The sequence below is a fragment of the Heterocephalus glaber genome, unplaced genomic scaffold (assembly GCF_053883595.1).
Source record: "Heterocephalus glaber isolate CG9 unplaced genomic scaffold, H.glaber_assembly_v1.0 deba00001481, whole genome shotgun sequence".
NCBI classification, from domain to species: Eukaryota; Metazoa; Chordata; class Mammalia; order Rodentia; family Bathyergidae; genus Heterocephalus; species Heterocephalus glaber.
Window position 1 is genome coordinate 59,806,693 of NW_028258317.1, and position 21,244 is coordinate 59,827,936.

A 21,244-nucleotide genomic window follows, 5' to 3' on the forward strand; every position below is an offset into this window, starting at 1 on the left:
GACATTGGTAAAACACTGAAATTTCTTAACAAGGTAATGCTGAACCAGAGGGATAAATCAGAAGTGCTGGTGCGGTCTGTGTGTGTGTGTGTGTGCGCGCGCGCGTGTATCACAGATAGATAATGGAATAAGTATGCTTACAGTTCTATAAGTATATACACATATAATTATCTCTTGGTGCTTGAAATGTTATATAGTGTCTTAAATATGTAGTAAACAATTAACAAGTGGAATCTCTTCCTATTAAAAAGCTTCTGAACAGCAAGAGAAACCACCAACAGTGTGAAGAGACAACCCACAACGTGGGTAAAAATTTTCACCAGCTGTTCCTCAGACAAAGGTCTACTATCTAGAATCTATAAACAACTTTAAAAATCAGACCTCCCAAATTTAAAGACCCAATCCAAAAATGGGCATCTGAAATGAACAGACATTTCTCACACAAAGAAATAGAAATAGGAAATAAATACATGAAAAAATGCTCAACATCACTGGTCGTTCAAGAGATGCAAATGAAAACAACGCTGAGATTCCACCTCACCCCAGAAAGAATGGCTGCTATCATGAAATCAACCAATAACAAATGCTGGTGGGGCTGAGGGGAAAGAGGAACACTACACCCCTGCTGGTGGGAGTGTAGACTGGTGCAACCACTGTGGAAATCGGTATGGAGATATGTCAAAGAACTAGAACTGGAAGTCTCATTTGACCCAGCTATTCTTCTGCTGAGGATCTTCCCCAAAGTATTAAGAGAGTCATACCACAGTGATATATGTGCACCCATGTTCATAGCGGCACAATTTGTAATAGCTAAAACTTGAAAGCAGCCCAAGTGCCCATCAACTGGAGACTGAATAAAGAAAATGTGGTTTTAAAAATTAAAATGGAGTACTACTCAGCCATAAAAAATAAGAAATTAGAGACATTTATAGCTAAGTGGATGCACACCGAGGCAATACACTTAAGTGAAATAAACAGGAGATACATGTGTAAATACTGAATAGTTTCTCTAATGTGAGAAACTGAAAGTGTAAATAAGGACCAAAAGGTATAATAGATAATGTGAAATAGGAAGAAAAGGGGCAAAGGGGAAGTGGGAGGGGGAGGGGGAGGGGCAAGGAAAGAAAGGAATGGAATCAATACGAGTAAATGAAAAAATGGAAACAAAGTCTTTGTAAACAGGGAGGGATAAAGGGGTTGAAGGGAGGGCAGGGGAAGGGGAAAAAATAAGAACCAAGAGAGATTATGTAAAGGTGTAAATTTCCAATGATGAATGTCATCATATTGTATACCTAAAATGTACCAATAAAATTAATTTTAAAATGTATATTTGTGTATATAGGGTATACATATATTATAGATGATTGCATGTGCTATACATAGTTATGAATGGCATGTATAAATAAATATTCAACTTATCAAAGAAGGCAACATATTTTCATTTTATTTTATTTTTGTGGTGCTGGGGATTGAACCTAGGGCCGTGCATGCCAGGTAAGCATTCTATAACTAAGTACCATCCCCCTCCCAGGTAACATTTTTTTGATTTATACAACACTAAATTATGTTAAAAGCAAATTCATAAAATACTTCATTCTGAGAGCTGAGAAAGAGATTCTGTTTAATACTCTTTAGCTCCTTTTGGTTTTAGACCCCAGTTAATTTGAAGGATGAATTTAGTCACTAAACTGCAATATAATTATCACAGGGCCACATACTCTCCAGTGATCAGCTACTAGTCAACAGGTGGGTAAAATAGCTTGCTTTTGATTTTGAGACCTGGTCACTCTTCCGTAATGTCCTTGGGACCTCTGGCCCCTACAGACTGTACATGGATACATGGGAAGTTCTGACCAGGCCTACAATAACTGTGCACAGAATTCGGAGCTTTGCCTCTTAAAGAGGAGCACTCAAGATGGGCCTGGCTAAATTCTCTGAATTGTGTGAAAATATGTGCTTTGGGGAAAACTTGAGAATTACTTCCTAATAAGATGTGAGTGGGATAGAAGTACTGTGTGTAGGTGATTCTGAGAAAATAAGATACACGCAATGAAAATACGTGTGGATATTAAAATTCAAAGGGTCAAGGAATATGCAAATATATCTCTGGATATTATTCTCATCTTTTGAGAATAGATGAAAAAAAAGTACTATGAGAAACTATTATAAAACTTTAACATAATTCTGGCACTGCCCAATCTTTTAAACAAGTTTTATATTCCCTTAGTGCTCACCTTTGAAATTCATGGCAGGCATTTGTCAAATACTCATAGGTAGGCGGCTGGAATGAAATGTACCTTTGGCACTTCAAAAAGGAAGCAATGCTCTATCTTGTCATTTTTGGGGGAGGGTGCTGGTGATTTAACCCAGGGCCTCACCCATGCTAAGCACATGCTTTACCACTGAGCAACACCACCAGCCCCTATCATTTTTAATATCCCCATTTAAATATTTGCAGTTTGTATCACATAATTCTGGCCTTCAGAGTCATTCAGTAGAGATTCCCTCAACACTCTGAGTAGGAGGACAGCACATGTGCTTATGCCTGATCCAGTCATCCTGGAACTTGCACATTTCCTTTTTTCAGAACCCTAAATATCCCCCTCATGATTAAATGGCAGTAAAACACTGGCTGGGTATAGATTTGGATGGGATCAACTCTTGAAAAGCAGTTTAATAAGATGCTCTCTAAAAAAACAGAGTATGACTCTACCACAAACAAGGTGGGCGAAGAGTGAAGTAGCTAAAAATATATCGAGCTGTGGGTTGTATTACTAATTTGAAGGTGTTATGTACTGTATTCATAGCACTTATCTTAGAAAATGCTACTTACGTAAATATATACCCAACCCAACACCTGAACACCTGTTTGTAAGAGGGCATTACATTAGCTTCGTTCTGGATTTTTTTATTTAGTTCCATATTTTCCAATCTGTAGGTATTCATCATTTTCTTTTTAGAATGCATATATAAAGAAAAAGGTAGAAAGAATACAAGAAGTCCTTGTTCCACCAGAAAATTTCATTTCTGAGGATTCATAAGTAAGTGGAAATCCACAAACGATATGCTGGCTTAGCTAACACCGTGAACACATATGATTCAGACTCAGCACAGTGGAAAGCTAAGAAGTCATGCAAATAGACAACAGGCATAACGTCTAACTTAAAAACAAGTAAGAATACATCTTTCTAAATGTAGTTTCCTGGCTCCAGTGTGTCAGAATAATTTCAAGTTCATGACTACTCAGTACTTTGATTTCTTTTTCTATTTCTAGAGGATTCCTTAGAGACTTTTTTTTTAAATGAAGAGAGGTTCCTAAACAGTACTTCTGAAGTCATCTTCAAAGGCAACTCACCCATGCTATCAGTTCTTAGAATGCTGCAGCATCCTGCTCACTGGAGTTCATTTAGCCAAAGAAATACAGAGGGATCGACTTATCTAAGCCAAGGAATGTCTCTTTAAATCAAAATGGCTGGAATTTACAAATGAAAAATGGCTCTGTACTTTTGGGTAGAGCTGCTGTAAGAAGGAAGAAGAGGCAATGGGGAAAAGAAGAAAATAGGAGGAGAGGAGAAGATCTAAGACAGGAAATAGAAAAAAAGATTTCATCATGAAAATGTTCTTCCTAAATCAAGAGTTGATGTCATTTTCACAGGCTTCAGAGATACTTCAGACAGTGATTGCTGGCAAAATGCAACACCTAGAATGAGCAGGACTGTATGCTTTTTGCCCCCACCCCTACTCTGATGCTTTCTTGGGTGAACTAAGCCTTCAATTTCTGTCCTAAAATAAACAGCTAATTCAGGTAAAGCTTTCTACTGGCAGCAGTATAATCCACAGGGAGCTTGGTTTTAGGCCATGTATTTTGTCAGACTGTCAGTGAACGTGAGGTAATCATAGGGTCCTGTGCTGCGACACAGGCACAAGCCTGCCGTGGAGCCTCCCGGGACCCTCAGGGCAGCGATGGCAAACCTTACCTGCGGTGGCACAGAGAAGCATAAAAGGGATGTAACACAAGTTTGCCGGCCAGCAAATGGAATGGAGAGAGGAGGAAAGATGTCACAGTCGCAACCAAAACATATACACACACACACACCAGCCAGAAGCTCTTCTGCTCATTCTTTCCAGGAGCATTTGTCCAGCAACGCTGCAGAGAAGGTTACCTGAATCTCCTAGAATGAAATAAAAGAAGTAAAAAGAAAGAAAGAAAAAAGAAGGGAAACTCCTTGTTAACATTCTTCAGTGTGATTATTCTTGGTTATTTAAATGTTTTCTGTTTTAAGTTCAAAAAAGCCAGTTCTGGCCTCCATGTGACCCCACGCCATTGACTGAGCAAAACTACCCATGATGCTGTTTGGTTTTTTTTTTTTTTAGTTAAGCAGATGACAGGGATATTGCTCCTAGGATTATGGGTTATAAACACCAGTGCAATTTATCACCCTCATTTGACTAATAAAGTCACTGAGGCCCTGAGAAGGAAGTGAAGTGCTAAGTTCAGAGGCTTGCAAGTGACAAAGACAGGCCTTGAATTCATTCTTGTACAGTGTGGACAGGGCCTCTGTCAGCTCATACCAAGCTGAAGACTTTAGTATTATTTCTTTAAACACAGCTGGGAACAGTTGGCAGTGCCTGACTTTGGGGCCACTTCCTGCAACTCTTTTGATCACTCCCACCTTGCAGTTGAATGCACGGAGTGTTGCTTAGCTGGCACTAAGGGGAAAGTAGCCTCATGGAGTCTGCTCTTTAAATGTTCATCAGAAGCCAGGGTGACAGGACACTTCACCACCATAAGATCTAAGAGAGTGGTATAAGTTTCCAGTAAGGAAGACAATGCTTCGGCCAATTCAGAAGTAACATCGGAACGATCTTTGCCTGCAGAGCATAGAAGCTGTTCAGTATGGAAGAAAAGGTGGCATCTCGCTAATGTGCCAGAAGGGTGCAGCCAGAGACACATTCATGCAGCCCAGTGCCTGGAGAAGGCCAAGGGGAGCCTGGGAGAGGGGAGGAGGACTCTTCCAAACAAACCAGACAGTCACACAGACAAAGAACCAAGCTTGCGCAACAGAGGATGGAGATGAGCAGATGCCAAGGTCAGGAGGTGGCGGGGATGGAGAGCTCAGCAAACCAGGTCAGCACAGAGTGCTCAGGCAGATTTCTACAAAGACTAGCACAGGCAAAGGCAGTGGCTTTTCCTGCCCTTCAGAGGACGGGTGATCTGCATACCAGGGCGATGGGATTGACAACCATCTACCCAACCCACCTGGTTTCACTGCAGCTGAAAAATGAGTAGGTGAGTCCACTGAAGTATTGAGATGACTTGCCCTTACCATAGCAGCAAAACTATACACCTGTCTCCCTTATAACATGAGAACTCTTAAGATCTGAGGCATACGAATGTGTATAAAGATCATCACGGCATGACTTTGATTTACTTTGACAAACTTCTCCATTTTCTATACGTTTTAGTGTAAGGCTACTTTCAGTAAGACTACTTTCAGTGTTAGACTACTTTCATAGTTAGCCTTTGCTTTGTTTTGATTTCCTCAATGCAAACAAACCAAAAGTATCTGGTGGGTGGTGCCAAGAAGTAGTAACCCCCCGGGAAGGTATGGGAAGTGTTCCAGTTGTGGTTTTCATACTAAGAACAAAAGGGTTGACTCATGGGTCAGGTGTCTGTCCCTCTCAGCAAGATCAGGCCAGCCTTGGTTCTAAAGGACTGTGAAAAAGATTTCTCTTACAGGGAACAGACCCAGCCCTGAGAGCAGGTATCATGAGGCCATGTTGCTATTTCAGGTTGCATAATGAGAGAAGAGAAAGAGGTCATGACCAAGAGTTCCAGCTGGCTGCTTCCTTCACTGTCACATTTGGGTTAACTTGGTGGTCCTGGTACTTATATGAGGGAGCAATGCAAGGGATAGAAAGTGGAGGACCTACTGGTAGAGGGACGTTTGACTGAAATAATAATATGTCTTTGTGCTCCTTAGAAAACAAGTGCTGTGGATTTAATGCAGTGTCAAGACTCTTATTTCCCTGTCCTCATTCTGGAAGAGAGAATGTGGAGAGCAACAATTGCCTTGTCAACTTGTACTTTTTCTGGGACAGCTGGGTGGTAAAAGTAGCATCAGGGGATGGCAGCAAAGGAACACATGCAGGAGAATAATAAAAAAGCCGTTGATGTTTTCTGAAGTCGATAATGTTAAATGTGTTGCTAGTGCTCGCCTAACTTTTGATGAGTTCCATATTAGTCAAGGCCACACATCCTCCTGGAGACCTCAAGAAAGCACTGGAAACACAAATATACTTTCCCCTTTCCTGGTCCCTCACTAGAAAGGTGGAGGGTTTGGCTGGGATCAGCTGTTGTGAGGCCTAGATATAAGGTAGTTTACAGAAATGCAAACTTTAGATAAGGAAGAAGTTATCAGACTGAGTCTAAAAAGATTCCTAAAGCATCTGAAGAGGACTCAAAAGACATTTTGTGACTAGAAGCCCCTCAGAAGTAGTGGCTTTACTAGGGTCCATGGTGTTGTCTACTCTAAACTGTTCAGTTCAACATCATAACCCACTGACAGGAATTCTATACAGACATCATCACATTGGATGGCTATGGCTTTTGAGAAATTTGCACAAAAATCTTAATGGTATTGGATATGAGCTGTGAAAAGCTTTTCTCTTTTACACTGGAAAATCGTTTTTGCCTATTAGATTTTCAAATTTTTAATGACTAGAGAGCATAAAGTAATGTCCTTAGCTCTCAGTCCCCTGAACATAGACTGCAGAATAGGATCTTTGGGATGTCACACCTCAGAGAACCTCACCTCTGTTTTCCAATTTAAAACTATGCCTGCCCCCACCCCATTTCCCAGATTCTCAGAGCATGACTACCTCCATGAGAAATGACTCTCCTGTAGGGCTCGATGACCTTCATGTCAATCCGTTGCTCTTGTTCTCCGATCACCACTGTCCTCCACAGCCGGTTGTCTTCACGCTCTTCTTCAGCTGTATATTCTGGAATGGACTCTGACTCTTGGCCAGAGTCTTTGTTGACCATGGAATCTTCTGGAAATGAAAGAAAGCAGGGCTGAAGGAACATGGCCTTTACAATAGAGCTCCAAAATGGTCTAATCAGAAGCTCCTCCCTGGCGGAGCCACCAGAATGAAACTCTCTGCTATGTACAGGCTTTATAGAGCTTAACACCAACCTGACCACATAAAGTCCATTCAGCTGTCTTCTGTACTGACTGACTGAATAACCAAATTCATTGGTAAGGCCATTCTGAGGGTGGGGAGAACTAACTCTAGATCTGTCTTGTATCAGTAGTGGCCCAGTGTGGGATGAAGTGGTACCAATCCATTCATAATCATGCATGTTAAAGATCATAGGTATTTCTGATGGGGTAAAAGGTTATTTGCTTATCAAGCCCAGATAATGTTGGTTTCCTTCAGCCAGATGGCCTCAAAGTGTTTGAGGACCTTTACCTTGGTGTCTTGATGACAAGACACTTTGAGTCAGTACCCCTGTTCTAATACTCTTACAACAGGAGTGAACTCCCTGACCAACAGGGAGCACTTCTGGACATACATTTGATATTACTTCCCATTCATTCTATTTCAAAATGTGCTACAGTAAGTGAGAAACAAAACAAGTTTGTAGATCAGAAATAGTCCAAGGCCCCAAATTCACAAGACTCTTAAATTTGTTGGTGCATAAGGCATCAACAACAACAACCCCACTGAGCATTCTTCGGCAAGAAATTTTCTCTTGCACGTCTCAAAAAGAAAGACCCCATGTTGTTCATTCACTTTGGTTTCTACCCTATTTCCAAGTTGGCAACTTATTAAGGACAAAAAGCAGCAACCTTCAGCTTTCAATCAAGCACTGTTTCACTTGGGCAACTCTGTCCATCTGTCTGGAATCCCTTCCTGTTTCTTCCTTTCTACTTGCATTAGGAACCTCTGATGGTAATCCAAGCTCCCTTTCTGGGATGCTGTTTCCCATCTTGTCTTTACTGCCTCAAAACTCTGAGCTCTGTTTGTCTTCTGGTGCTACCCACACACACACCATTGTCTGCAGTGCACTCCCCATCCAGCAAACCCTCTGCATTGGCTTTGGTTCTCCCTAGCCTGCTTAATTTGACCCTGGTGATCTTGGAGTGTATGTGACGGGGTAAAAGTGGGATTGTTTTGTTTTCTACATGCTTTTATTGAAGTTGCCTCATTAAAACTTTTTCTATATATCACAATTTTTATTCTGGTTATAAAAGTAAAATGCATATCACACAAATACAATCAACTGATCTTTAAGAAAGGAGGCAAGGCAGTACTGTGGAACAAAGATAGGTCTTTACAACAAATGTTACTCAACAACTGGATATCTATATACAAAAAAATGAATCTAGATCTAGACCTTAAACTGCACAAAAACTGACACAAAATGGATCATAGACCTAAATATAAATATACAAAACCATAAAACCCCTGCAACATAAAAGGAAACTTAATTGACTTTGGGTATAGAGTGACTTTTTAGACTTAACACCAAGGCATTATCCATGAAACAAATAATTGATGAGCTAGACTTTATTAAAATTAAAACCTGTGCTCTAGGCTGGGCATGGTGGGCAATGTCTGTAATCCCAGCACTTGGGAGGCTGAGGCAGGAGGATCACCATGAGTTTGAGGCCAGCCTGGTCTACAGAGTAAGTTCAAAGCCACCCTGAACTACAGAGTGAGACCCTAACTCAAAAAAACAGAAATAAAAAAACAAAACAAAACTTGTGTTCTGTGAAAGACAATGTCAAGAAAATAAGAAACCAAGCCACAGACTGGGAGAAAATATTTACAAAATACACATCTAGTAAAGAACTATTATCCAACAGTACGAAGAAGAAAATAAACAACTTGCATAAAAAACACAGAAAAGACATGAATAGACTCCTCATCCAAAAAGATGTACAGATAGCAAGTAAGAACATAAGAAGACATTTAACAGCACATGTCAGTATGTCAGTGTGAAATTAAACTTGCAAATAATGAGATACTACTACATATCTATTAAATAGCTAAATTGCAAAGTTTTGATAACATCAAATGTAGCGAGGATATGGAGCAACAGGAATTCTCATTCATTGCTGATGGGAATGTAGAAGGACACCATGATTCTGGAAGACAGTTTGGCAGCTTCTTACAAAATTAAGCATGCTCTTCTTATGCAACCCAGCAATTATATTCCTTGGCAAAGGCTCAAGTGACTTGAAAATGTATATCCACATAAAACTTATACATGAATGTTTATAGAAGCTTTATTTGTAATTGCCAAAACTTTGAGGCAACCAAGATGTCCTTCAGCAAGTGAAGGGAAAAATAAAATGTAATACATCCATACAATGGAATATTGTTAAATATTTTAAAAAATGAATTTGTAAGACATGAAGAGATATGAAGGAAACTTAAATGCCTAAGTACAAGAAGCCATTTGAAAGTCTACTTCCTATATGACTCCAATGCATGACACTATGGAAATGACAAAGCTAGGCAGACCTTAAAGGAATTAAATTCATGATGATGGAAATTTAGTTTTATTCTATAATTGTTACGGCTTCTTATAAAGTACTTGCTCCAGCAAGTATCTTGACACAGGTATCTTACTTCATTTGTGCACATATTACCATAGGGCAACTTTTTACCAAGGGAAAGCTGGATCCATGGGCAATTTGCCTTTATGGACAGTTTTGTCCTTGAATATGTCACTCCAAAATATACAAAAGTGCCTGTATTCTCCCCTTGTTACAAAACCACAGGCTGTTAAAGCTTTTACCTTTTAACAATCCAAGATGGAAATAATCTCATTGTTGTTTCAATTTGAATTTATCTAATAAGGAAAAATTAAAATGTTTATTGGCTACTTATATTTCTCCTACTAATATGGAGATACAGATAAATCTTTTGCCTATTGTGGTCCTTATTGATCTGTGGGGGTTCTTTATATAGAACTTAGTCAGGTATTGCAATTACTTTTCTGCTTTGTGCTTAGCTTTTAAATCTATATATTCCTATATATTTCTGCACAACAGAAATCAAAATTTTTTATATAGCTGACTAAATTTTTTTCTCTACTAAAAATTATAATATAATGGGAAAGGACACACATACATACACAGACAGACACACATTTTCTTACTATTTCTTCTTAAAAACAGCATTATTATTCATTTTGGTGAACAAGTTTGGAGCTTTTATTTATGAGGTATTGTGCTTAATGTTTCATTGTGTGGGAACTGGTCAGTTGCTAGAGGTCCCTCATCCCTAAGAATTATTTAAGAGCTAGGGTTATATTAAGTTCTCTTGAAGAGTCCATTTCTAGAATCAACATTACAAGCTAGTAGCTTTACTTACTCCCTTCATCTAGAAATACTCTCCTGATCTAAATAATTTTTTGGCTGTAACTATAAATTACCATCTCCTCCCACCCTCTCTTCACGTTGTATTTGCAAAAATGTTCAGGTCTTGTTTAACTCTCTGACCCTAGGCACTTCAAATTTAATTTTCAGTCTCATCTCCTCTTTATTTAAGAAATGCTTGTTTTCTTTTCTCAAAGATCATCTTTCTCCCCGGACTGTGGAAGACAATTAAAGCCTCATACACAGGGGAGAGGTCAACTTAACTCTTCCTTTTGCCTTTTTGAGATGACTTAGCACACAAGCTCTTGAAAGCTCTGTGCTACCCAGACCACAATGGGGAATCCATTCTTGATGTTCACCATAGACTAACTAGAGATGACGTTAGCTGCGGCTTCCAGTAGGGACCTATATTTGTTAAAGGTGACTACATTTCTATATATTATGTTCTAACAAAGATAATGAATACTGTTAAAAGACATTATTTTTGAAGATATTTTGTTATGACAAAAATGTCCAGTGTGACCATTAATCATGATATGTCAACTTGATTGAATTAAGAAACATCTACCTAAGCCACATATAGTCATGCATGCCTGTAATCCCAGGACTCTGGGAGACTGAGACAGGAGGGTATAAGTTTGAGCCCAGACTAGGCAACTTCATGGGGTCCTGTCTCAAAATAAAAAATATATAATGGGCTTGGGGTGTTAAGGCTTGGGTTCAATCTGAGTACTGAAAGGAGGAAAGGAAGGGAGGGAGGGAGGGAGGGAAGAAGGCCTAGCAGACTAGTTAAGCACATTTCTGAGGGTGACTTGGTAGGTCATGGAGGTATGACCTTGACTACTCTACAGTATGTGGTCACCAGCCCCTTCTTTTCTGGCTTTACTTCTCTGTTCTGCTTCCTAGATCCCATGAACTGAGCAGCTTTGCTTCACCATACCCTCCCTCCATGACGTTTCTCCCTTGGAATCAACGGATCATGGATTAACTCCTCTGAAACCATGAGACCAGTTACACCTCTTTTGAAAGTAGTGGGTGTCCGGTATTGTGGCAGGAAAAGCTGACTAATACACTCAGTGCATAGTTAAGAAGTCTTTAAAATTCTCTTGGCGACAAACAGCAGACAGGACATAAATGTGAATGTACAACCTCAGTATACAAAAATACAAAGAAAAATCATCCTTTCAGACAACAGTATTATAACGTAGACTGTTTGTGGGTAAAACACAGTAAACTTAACACCTGGTTAGTTTACATGCAGGGTTAAAACAAGGAGTTAGTTTTTATGAGCAGGTTGCCTATAGAATACGCAAATATGGGAAACCACAGATCAGGACATTAAACGAAGTGGTGCCCAGATTACCTGGAAATAATGTTGGGGTGCCTTATTAACCCAGAAAGCTGTCATTAGGGCTTAGTTTTAGAAAAGACAGCTTAGATAAGGTCACTAAACATCACTTTGAAGCCCAGGAAAGAAAAGTGTAAGAACACATGAGTGTTTCCTGTAACATTCTTATCAGAAATATGCAGGAAAAAATTATTTTATCAGTTTTCCACTTCCCATATGAAACACTTTTGCTGAGATCTGCATTATGGCAAAAATTACTTTGTGGTCGGTTTGGAAAATAGAGATAGTTCATCATTTTTCCCCTGACCTTTAGATATTGAGTTTTTAGAATTAGTATAATAAAGCTTTTTTTTTTTTTTGGTGGATCAAACTCAGAACTTTGTGCTTGTGAGGCAGACGTGGTGCCACTGAGCTAAATCCCTGGCCCTAACAAAGCATTTTTTAAAAACACTAAGCTTGCTCTTAAAATGAAAATATGACACCCTAAGTCCTTTACTACTTACACATTCCTCGTCTCTTTGGCACACTGTAAATCCCACCTGCATTTTCAAGCACTTACTTCACACCTCAGAACTAAAATGTATTTCTATTCCACCCTCTTAATGCAGTCAGTGGTCTGTATATTTTACAAAGTGATACACCTCTTGTTTGATAATTAAGGAGAATTTTAGAATACTGCTTATGTTAAAATTTTTATCTTCTGGCCGGGGATTTAGCTCAGTGGTTCCGCTGCCTGCCTCGCAAGTGCAAGGACCCAAGTTCGATCCCCGGTACCAAAAGAAAAAATTATCTTCCAAGTTTAAGACCTGGAAGGGGGATTGTGGCCCTTAAACTGGCTCTTTCAACATAACTATGTCAACTAAATAAAAAGATCTACATAAGCAAGAGGCAGCTTTAATTATCAGCTTGCTCAGCTACCACCACTTTGCTTGAGAGCTTTACTATTTATAAAAATAAAAGGTTCAGATGTGGTGTGACAAAGCTGTCCACAGCAAAAGGGAAGTAAAGGGGGAGGAGAGGGAAGGACCAGCAGTGTCATGCCACAGCTGTCTTCTGTGGGATTTTAAGTCAATGTTTTAGCAGGAAAAGAGCTAGGGCCATTGGGTAGAGCCAGCATGGATTTCTGTAGCTGGCGAAGACACTCAGGTGGCCAGAACAAATGTGAACTCAGCACCTTCTTTCCCTTCATGTTTGTATATGTCAACCCACAAGATTAAATATCCAGATAATTATAGTCAGCTTTCCATATCCTTTGGTTCCACAACTGCAAATTCAAGCAAATGCAGACAGAAAATATTCAGGGGAAAAAATGCATGTGTACAGAACATGCTGATTTTTTTCTTGATCATTATTCCACATACAACAACTATCTACACAGCATTTGTATTGTATTAGGCATTATAAGTAACCTAGAGATGACTTAAAGTATATGAGAGGATATAAGTAGGTTATAGGCAAATACTACAGCTTGAGTATGGTTGAGCTTGAGTGTGGCTAAATTTTCTATCTGTTTAGGTTTCTGAAGCCAAGTTGCCCCAGATACTGAGGGAAAACTATACAGAAATTCAAGAATATGATAAAATGCAATATAAAACTTCTATTTAAACATAGCAAACTTTAGAACAAATAGTTTCCTTCTATTTTGTTTTAACTTGAGGAAATAAAGCCTTAAGTTTACGAAGATTGGGTCTAAGATTGTACTGATCCTGGTTCTATTTCTGGCGGCTCAGTAAACATTGGCTGAATTAATTAGCTAATTGAACAAACTTCTTAATTATGTTCCTGTATGAATGGAATGCCTAAAATTAGCAAGACTCTAAAAGTCAGGGCACCACTTAATTGTGGTATTGCCTTTTAAGACTAGAAAAACTTTTAAAATTAAGAAAAACAATAGTTGTGGCCAAGACACTTCTCTCATTGTGATTCAGAAATATAACTTCAGAATGCCACCCTGGCAAAGATGTGAAATGGAAACTACATAATTCTGCCGGTATTTTTACAAGTAAATATTATATATTTGCATATAAATCTTAACAAACCAAACTTCACTGAGCACAGGAAAGAACTAAAATGAGACTGATATTCACATCAGGAGTGTCAGTCTTTAATCTGGCAATTTTTAATTTTCTTTATTTTGTCTTTCCTCTGGCCCACGCACTCCATCCTTTCTTCCCCCCCCCCCATTAAGTTTATTGGTACATTTTCGGTATAAAATACAGTTACATTCATCACTGGGATCTTGTACCATTACATGAGTATCTTGATTCTTATTTTTTTCCCCTTCCCCTGCCTCCCTTCACCCCTCCATCCTTCCCTATTTGCAAAGACTTTGTTTCCATTTTTTTCCTTTTCTCATATTTTTCTTTTCCCTTTTTTCCTTTCCCCTACTCCTCCCACTTCCCCTTCACCTTTAGACCTTTTCTTCCTTTTACACAATATCAATTATACATTTCTTAAATTACAATATCAAGATCTAGAAGACATTACCACAGATTTTACAGAATTTAAAAAAGATATAGAAAGCATATTTCAAAAATCTCTTTTGAAATAAATTTGACAACTTCTAAGAAGTACCTTGGAAGACAAATTAATGAAACTAACTCTGGAGGAAATATAAAATTTGAATAGCACCTATTAACAAAAGTATATTCCTAGCTTGAAAACCTACCTATATGACAACAGCAGCTTCATATACATTTTAACTGATAAATTATATCAAACAATTAAAGCAGAAAAAAGAAGGAACACTTCTCCCCTCATTTTAGGAAATCAACATTGTGCTAATACTAAAACTGGATAAAGATAATAGAAGAAAAATGTATGAACATAGATAGAGATTTGTTTAACAAAACAAACTATTAGAAGTCAGATCTGGCAGGATGTAGAAAGTGGTTTTGTTATAGGGATGGCAGTGTTGGTTCAGCATTGGAAGATCCACCCCCAAATGTCATCATTTTAACAGAGGAAAGGAAAAAGCCATAGGATCCTGTCACTAGTTGGAGAAAAAGTACTGGACTAAATTCTACAGCTGTTCATGGTGAAAGCTATTAGGAGACTAGAAGTAGAACAGAACCTTCTCAACAGATTAAAGACATGTACTCCATACTTCCAGTGAGAATGCCGTATACGAATGGAGAAGATACAATGCTTTCTCCTTAAGGTGGGGAACAAGGGCAGATATGCTTACTCTTTATCTGTCCATTAAACTTTGAAACCTAGGCCCCACCAAAATAGTCTGGCAATAAAATGACACAATTAGGATAGGATTGGCAAGGTAGAAGCAAAATCTTTATATGTAGATGAAATGATCATCTACAGAGAAAATACTAAGAAATCTCTAAGAGCCCCTAGAACTTGTATTTGAATTTGGCAGGATTAGAAAACACAAGGTATATATAAAAATTCAGGTCTATGTATACTTGCTATAAATGAAGAATCAGATATTGAAATTTAAAAGTTATGTAGGAGTACAAAGGACCTAGAAAAGTTTTTTTAAAAAAGTGTTGGAAGACATTTAGTACCTAATTTTAAGACTTCTTCTAAAGCTACGGTAATCAAGGCAGTGTTGGTGTAAGGAAAGACATATAGATCATTGGAATAAAACAGAGAATCTAGAAAGAGAATCACACGTATATGGTCCACTGAGTTTTGAAAGATTATTTAACATTAGCATTTTATAGAATATAAACTCAATTCAAGAGCCGAGGAAGAGATAGTGTCTTCAGCAAATGGCACTACAACACCTGGTATCCGTATATAAAAAATTAACCTCAACCCTTTATTTCCATACATAAAAATAACTCGAAAGGATCTATGAACCTAAATATGAAAGCCTAAAAGTATAAAACTTTAAGAAGAAATTATAAGGGAAAATGGCTATGAATTCAGGGTAGGCAAGAACTACCTAGGATACAAAAGACATAATGTATAAAAGAAAAAAATTGATAAATAAGATTCCATCAAAATTTAGAACTTTAAATGACATCATTAAAATGAAAAGTAGTCCTTAAACAGACCATATTTACAATGCATATAACCTATGACCAGAATATATAAAGAATTCTTAGAGCTCATTAATAGACAACCCAATTAAAAAGTAGACATAAGAAGATGCTAAATAGCCAGTACAGCACAAGGAAAGGTGTCCAACTCTAGAATCAGAAAAATACTAATCAGTACAATAACAAGATTGAATTATACACTCATTAGGGAGATGATGTTAAAAGTTTTAAAAGCCTTGTCATGACATTTTCTTTCTGTTGGATTCTCCCCCTTTGCGTTTAATTTTTCATGTCCAATGGATTCATTCTGCTGGGTTTTCTGGGGTTGTGATCCTCATTGTCTTTTCCTAGGGTATTGTCTAAAATTTTTTGGAGTGCCGGTTTGATATCCATGAAGTTCCTGAGGTGCTCTTTGTTATGAAAGTATCTTATTTCTCCATCAATTTTGAAAGATAGTTTTGCAGGGTACATCAATCTGGGTTGGAGGCTGTTTTCCTTTAGGGCTTGAAATACATCACTCCAAGCTCTGCTTGCCTTGAGGGTTTTCATTGAGAAGTCTGCTGTGATTCTGATGGACTTTCCTTTGTATGTGATTTTTTTTCCTTTTCTCTCACTGCTTGTAGAATTTTGTTCTTCTGTTGGATTTCTGGAATCCTATTATGTGCCTATGTGTAGTTTTTTTTGATTAAGGCTAGCTGGAGTCCTGTATGCCTCACTTATGTGTATGTCAAGTTCTTTTCCCCTCCTTGGGAAGTTTTCTGCCATCACTTCTGTGAACAGTTTTTTTATGTCATCTGCACTCTCTCCTCTTTTTCATTGACTCCAATCAGTCTTATGTTATGGAGATATAAAACCTCCACCCAGGTGGAGTATACATTTAGTGGGAAAAGAGATGATAAACATGCAAACAAATAGTTACAATTTTAATGAATGGCACATAGAAAAGAAAATGAATAGTTGGCTAGAGTTTGGATAGGTTAGGGAAAGCAGGGAGGTGAGAAGCACCTTTGATTGGAGATGCAAGGAAGGCTGTCTAAGGAGGTGACATCTGATCAAGGTCTGAGCAGTGAAGGAGCCGGGCATGTACAGGTCTGGCAAAATAAACATTCCAGACAGTGGAAGCTTCTACTAAGAAATTGGGAAGCCCTGACTCTGCCTCTTCAAATTTTATCTCCCAGATTAATTTCTCTTTCTCTGTAAACCCAGCACCAGTTTCCTTACAACACGACAGATAGCAGCCTAGGGGTTTACAACAGAGCAGTGGTCATATGTGACTTCTGTGAACCATACCTGCTCTGTAATACTCTATAAACTGTCAATTTTGGCCACCTATGACCAAGACACAAACTGAGCCTTCTAGAAACCACACACAGGAACCACTGGTTCAGAAGTGAAGGATTTGTTCCTAATGCCACTTAGATAACCTTTTATTTATTTAACTCTATTTTGTCAACTTAGTGACTTACCATGGCCTGTATACTCAAAGGAATCTGCCTCATCAGGAGTATCAAGTTCATCCACGTTGATATCAATTTCATCTGGGCTGTCTAGGTTGTCATCAGAGAGAATAGATCCTTCACTTTGGTCCAGAGAAAGATTGATATTTGGGGCTGTGAGCTTGATTCTCTGAGGATGAGTGCCATTAAGATCCAGCGAATTAGGAGGTTCTAAAGAAGAAAAACAATAGTAACATTCAACATTAGATTGCCTAGGATGAGCTTGGCCCCTTTCATTTATTAAGACTGTTTCAGCAAAGCCAGATCTGCTAACAATCCTAATAGGAGATTTGGAACCCTTATTGACAGCTGACCTCAGTATTGACTTTCCCCACTCTGATCAACCCTGGCCATGTAAAAACAGGAAGTGGGAGCTATTCCTAAAGATGTAGAAAAATAGGGGTTTTTTTTACTTTTCTGTTCATCTTTAAGAACTTGATACTGCTATAATATTGAGTTGTATTTTTATGAGGTATACTGCTTGATAAAAAGTTAAGTGGATGTTTTCTACTTGTTCTTAATCAATTTTGTTCCTAAAGAATGGCAGTAAATAACTCTGTTATGTTGACAGACACTCCCCAAATACTTTTCAGTTCCTTAAGTACAATCTTTAGTGACCTTTCTTGTTTTGTTTTTTAAATAAAACCTGAGGTACCCTTCCTGGTTACATGCTTTGAACCTTCCTAAGCAGTCACCACCTATTAAGCCAGTTTTGCTTGACACTGGTTCCCATAACGTGTGATAATCTTATGTTAAGACTCACACCCTTTCATTGTAGAATATATTTTTCTGCTCATGTGCCTTTCATTTAATAGAGGCTGTGCTTGAGAAGTCATTTTAAACCAAGTTTATTCCAACCAAACAAAGAGAAATATCCTAATGTTATATAATAAAAAAAAATATGCTCTTTACCTCTGGTTCTAGGCAGAGCTCCTAAAATGCTCAGAATTTCCTGAGAGAGGAGTGTCTTTTGCTATTTATAGAAAGATCTTTTTGATCATAACTGAGTTTATGCCAGAGAGGTACCTTGGAAGGGGGCCCCTACATCACCTTAGGATGGGGCTGATCACCAGAAAGACCAAGTGATTAGAAAATTGGAACTTATCTCCACCCAATGACCTCTGAGAAGGAGGTGACGGGCTGGAGATGAGGCTGTATGAAGACTCTTGAACAACAGGTTTGATGACCTTTTGCACTGGTGAATGCATTCAGGTGCTTGGAGGGTGGAATATCTGGAGAAGGCATTGAAACTCCACACCACTTCCTCTATACCTCGTGTAAAATCCGGAAGAAGAAAATCATGGCAAAAAGCAACCTTTGAAGAGCACTTCAAAATGGAGTTGGGAGACCACTAGGGGACTAGGACTTGTACATGTATTAAGATGCTGCCAGGAAATTGAAATCTTAAACTAGGCATAGGAATGTGAATGTTTGAACTGAGCCAAATCTGCAAAACCACTAGCATCATTAATGAATGTTGTAGCTGCAACCATCACAAATGACAAATGCACTTTCCACTTTGAGATAGTCCTAGAAATCAATCATGCATAACCTAGTGATGTGCAGCCTAGTGTTAAACTGTTTCTGAACCAATCATTTTCCTTTGCATGTAACTTGCTTTCTCCCCTGCTTCTCCTTCTCTTTAAAATACCTGCATCATCTGAACTTCTATGGAGCACTCTTTCAGGGGTATCTGAATTTGTGTTTTTAGAAACTGCAATTCCCAAGACCCAAATAAAGTTATTTTGCTTTTACAATCCCTGGGTTTGAACTGACTGACATTAGATGGTGGCAGAAGTGGGATCTGAAGTGACTTGTCACTACCTCTGATGTTTCTGAGGACATGAGTACAGGTGTTTACGTGACTCTTTATGTTCTCCACTGATTCCCTGGTAGCTTCAGATTGTGAGAGTAAATTCTCTCAAGTCTCCAAACTTCCCACCTCTTTGCTCAATATTTCAAAATTTTCTTTGGTGTCTGTTATCACCAGCTTCTTAGGAAGAAAGTCCCTTATCTAGATGTCTAGGAGGGGAATCCTTCATTCTGTGGTCACTTGGGTTCTGAGACAGGTAACTTCCATTGTGGGTTAATATTTGCAGGAAATTCCTTCCTTAAGAATGCTACTAGTGGGCCTGGGATTTAGCTCAGTAGTTCCACCACCTGGCCCACAAGCTCAAGGTCCTGAGTTCGATCCCTGGTACCAAAAAAAAAAAAAAAAAAGAATGCTACTAGTGGACAACCATCATCCAGAGCTCTGGCTTCTTTGGTGGCTAAAACCTATGGGCCTTCTTGTAAATTCTTGCTTTGATGGACTGAAAGTATTCATATGATTTGAAATTATGGTAGCCCTTTTAGGGCTCTTTTGATATTTTAAAATTAGTTCACTTGTGTGCTCAATTAGAAAAAAGTTATACAACTAAACAATTTGAATGGGAAGCATGCTTTTATTGGCACTTTGGGGTTATTAAATATAATAATGAGTCCACTATTGCTTCTCTTAGGGAGACAAATTCACAGCTATCTCTGGCTAGCCTATACCTAGCCTAGGAAAATTATTAAACAGATGGTTTAGGTTAAGTTTTAGCTGGCTAAAATCCTTATTGATAGTGTCATTATTACTTCTTGCTATTCTTATTATTGCTTATAAATACCCGGGAGACAAAACCAATAGCTTTTTTTTTTCTTTTGGTACCAGGGATCAAACTTGGGACCTTGCACTTGCAAGGCAGGTGCCAGAACCACTGAGCTAAATCCCCGGCCCGACCAATAGCTTATTTAATTCTAGTTTCTTAACTGATCTCAGGAAGATGTAAGTATTCTCTGGTCAAACAACACTCTCTGACCTGAACTGAAAGAAAGGCCCCATGAAGTAGCTGTCTTAGTTGAGAAATTGTCCCAGAGTCCTGCTAAAAAAAAAAAATCAAAGGAAAAAGCTACTAAAATTATGGATATCAAATCCAAGTTGCTTATTTCATGAGCATCCTGATGATGCAATTATCTCTTAAACTAAATTCTTCATGTTCCTTCAGTTCTAAGGCATTTGTTATTATTGACTCATAAATCAAACTCTTGGTCATTCCAGACATAATTTGATATTTTCATATGATGATACTATAAGGTCATCATTAAAAAGGGTAGAACAAAACCCAAAGATGACTTTGCCTGTCTCGTAAAAGGAACTATCCCCCAATTATGGGATGGATATATATGGCTTACCCATAGTTATGGATGTTTACATTTGGAGGCTTCCTTTGGTTGGAAGCAGTACATTCACACTAAAATTGTTTAACCAAATAATACCTATCACCGTGGGCAGTGTCTATCTAGGTCCTGTTCCCTATAATTACCTTACTAGCCTCTTGGCTCGGGACTGATTGACAACAATCTGGCCTTGACTGGCAGCACCTAATGGAACTCAATGGCTCTGTGAAACAGGCTCTGTCGCCTCAGTTGAGCTGGACACTGCACTTTGGGATTTCCCTTATTTCAAAGGCTTATTCAATCTTCCTTTCACGTGGGCCCTGCTGGCTTTGTACTGTTCAAAGGCAGATGGATTTGATCAGTATGTCAGTGGTGCAGTCATTTACTTTCTGTGTTTGTCTCAACCTTAGGACTGAAAGATGATTGCTCACATATAAGCATCAGCTAAAGTTACTCAGCAAGCTTTAAATGACAGCGGACAAGTATTTAACTTGGTAAATACAGTACCAAAATGTCCATAAGAGGAAAAGCAGGCTTACAAAAATAAATGGCACTTGATATCATCACCACTTCTCAAGGGGTCACTTGTGCTATTATTAAAACAGAATGCTGTGTTTATATAGCTGACAAATCATCAACATCACCCATCTCATGAATCATATGAAAAAATCAAATTGGTCTCTTAAGTGACCCTATACCTATCATAGGAAAATTATTAAAAAGATAGTTTGGATTAAATGTCAGCTGGCTAAAATCCTTACTGATGGTGTCATTATTACTTATGTGTATTCTTATTGTTGC

General features: G+C 38.4%; 1 protein-coding gene across 13 annotated transcripts in view; it reads right to left on the reverse strand.

The window, feature by feature from the left end:
- The window catches only part of Prune2 (prune homolog 2 with BCH domain), a 307,927-nt gene that overhangs the window by 23,171 nt on the left and 263,512 nt on the right, over positions 1 to 21,244 (reverse strand). For 12 of the 13 annotated variants that reach the window (XM_087184135.1, XM_087184132.1, XM_087184127.1 and 9 more), the window contains 2 exons: positions 17,213 to 17,413; positions 6,883 to 7,056 (listed from right to left, as the gene is read on the reverse strand). In XM_087184135.1, the coding sequence (XP_087040261.1) occupies positions 6,883 to 7,056; positions 17,213 to 17,413 (375 nt within the window). Of the gene's footprint in view, positions 1 to 5; positions 4,173 to 6,882; positions 7,057 to 17,212; positions 17,414 to 21,244 lie in introns of those variants that run through there. The other variant, XM_087184138.1, reaches the window with a different exon arrangement.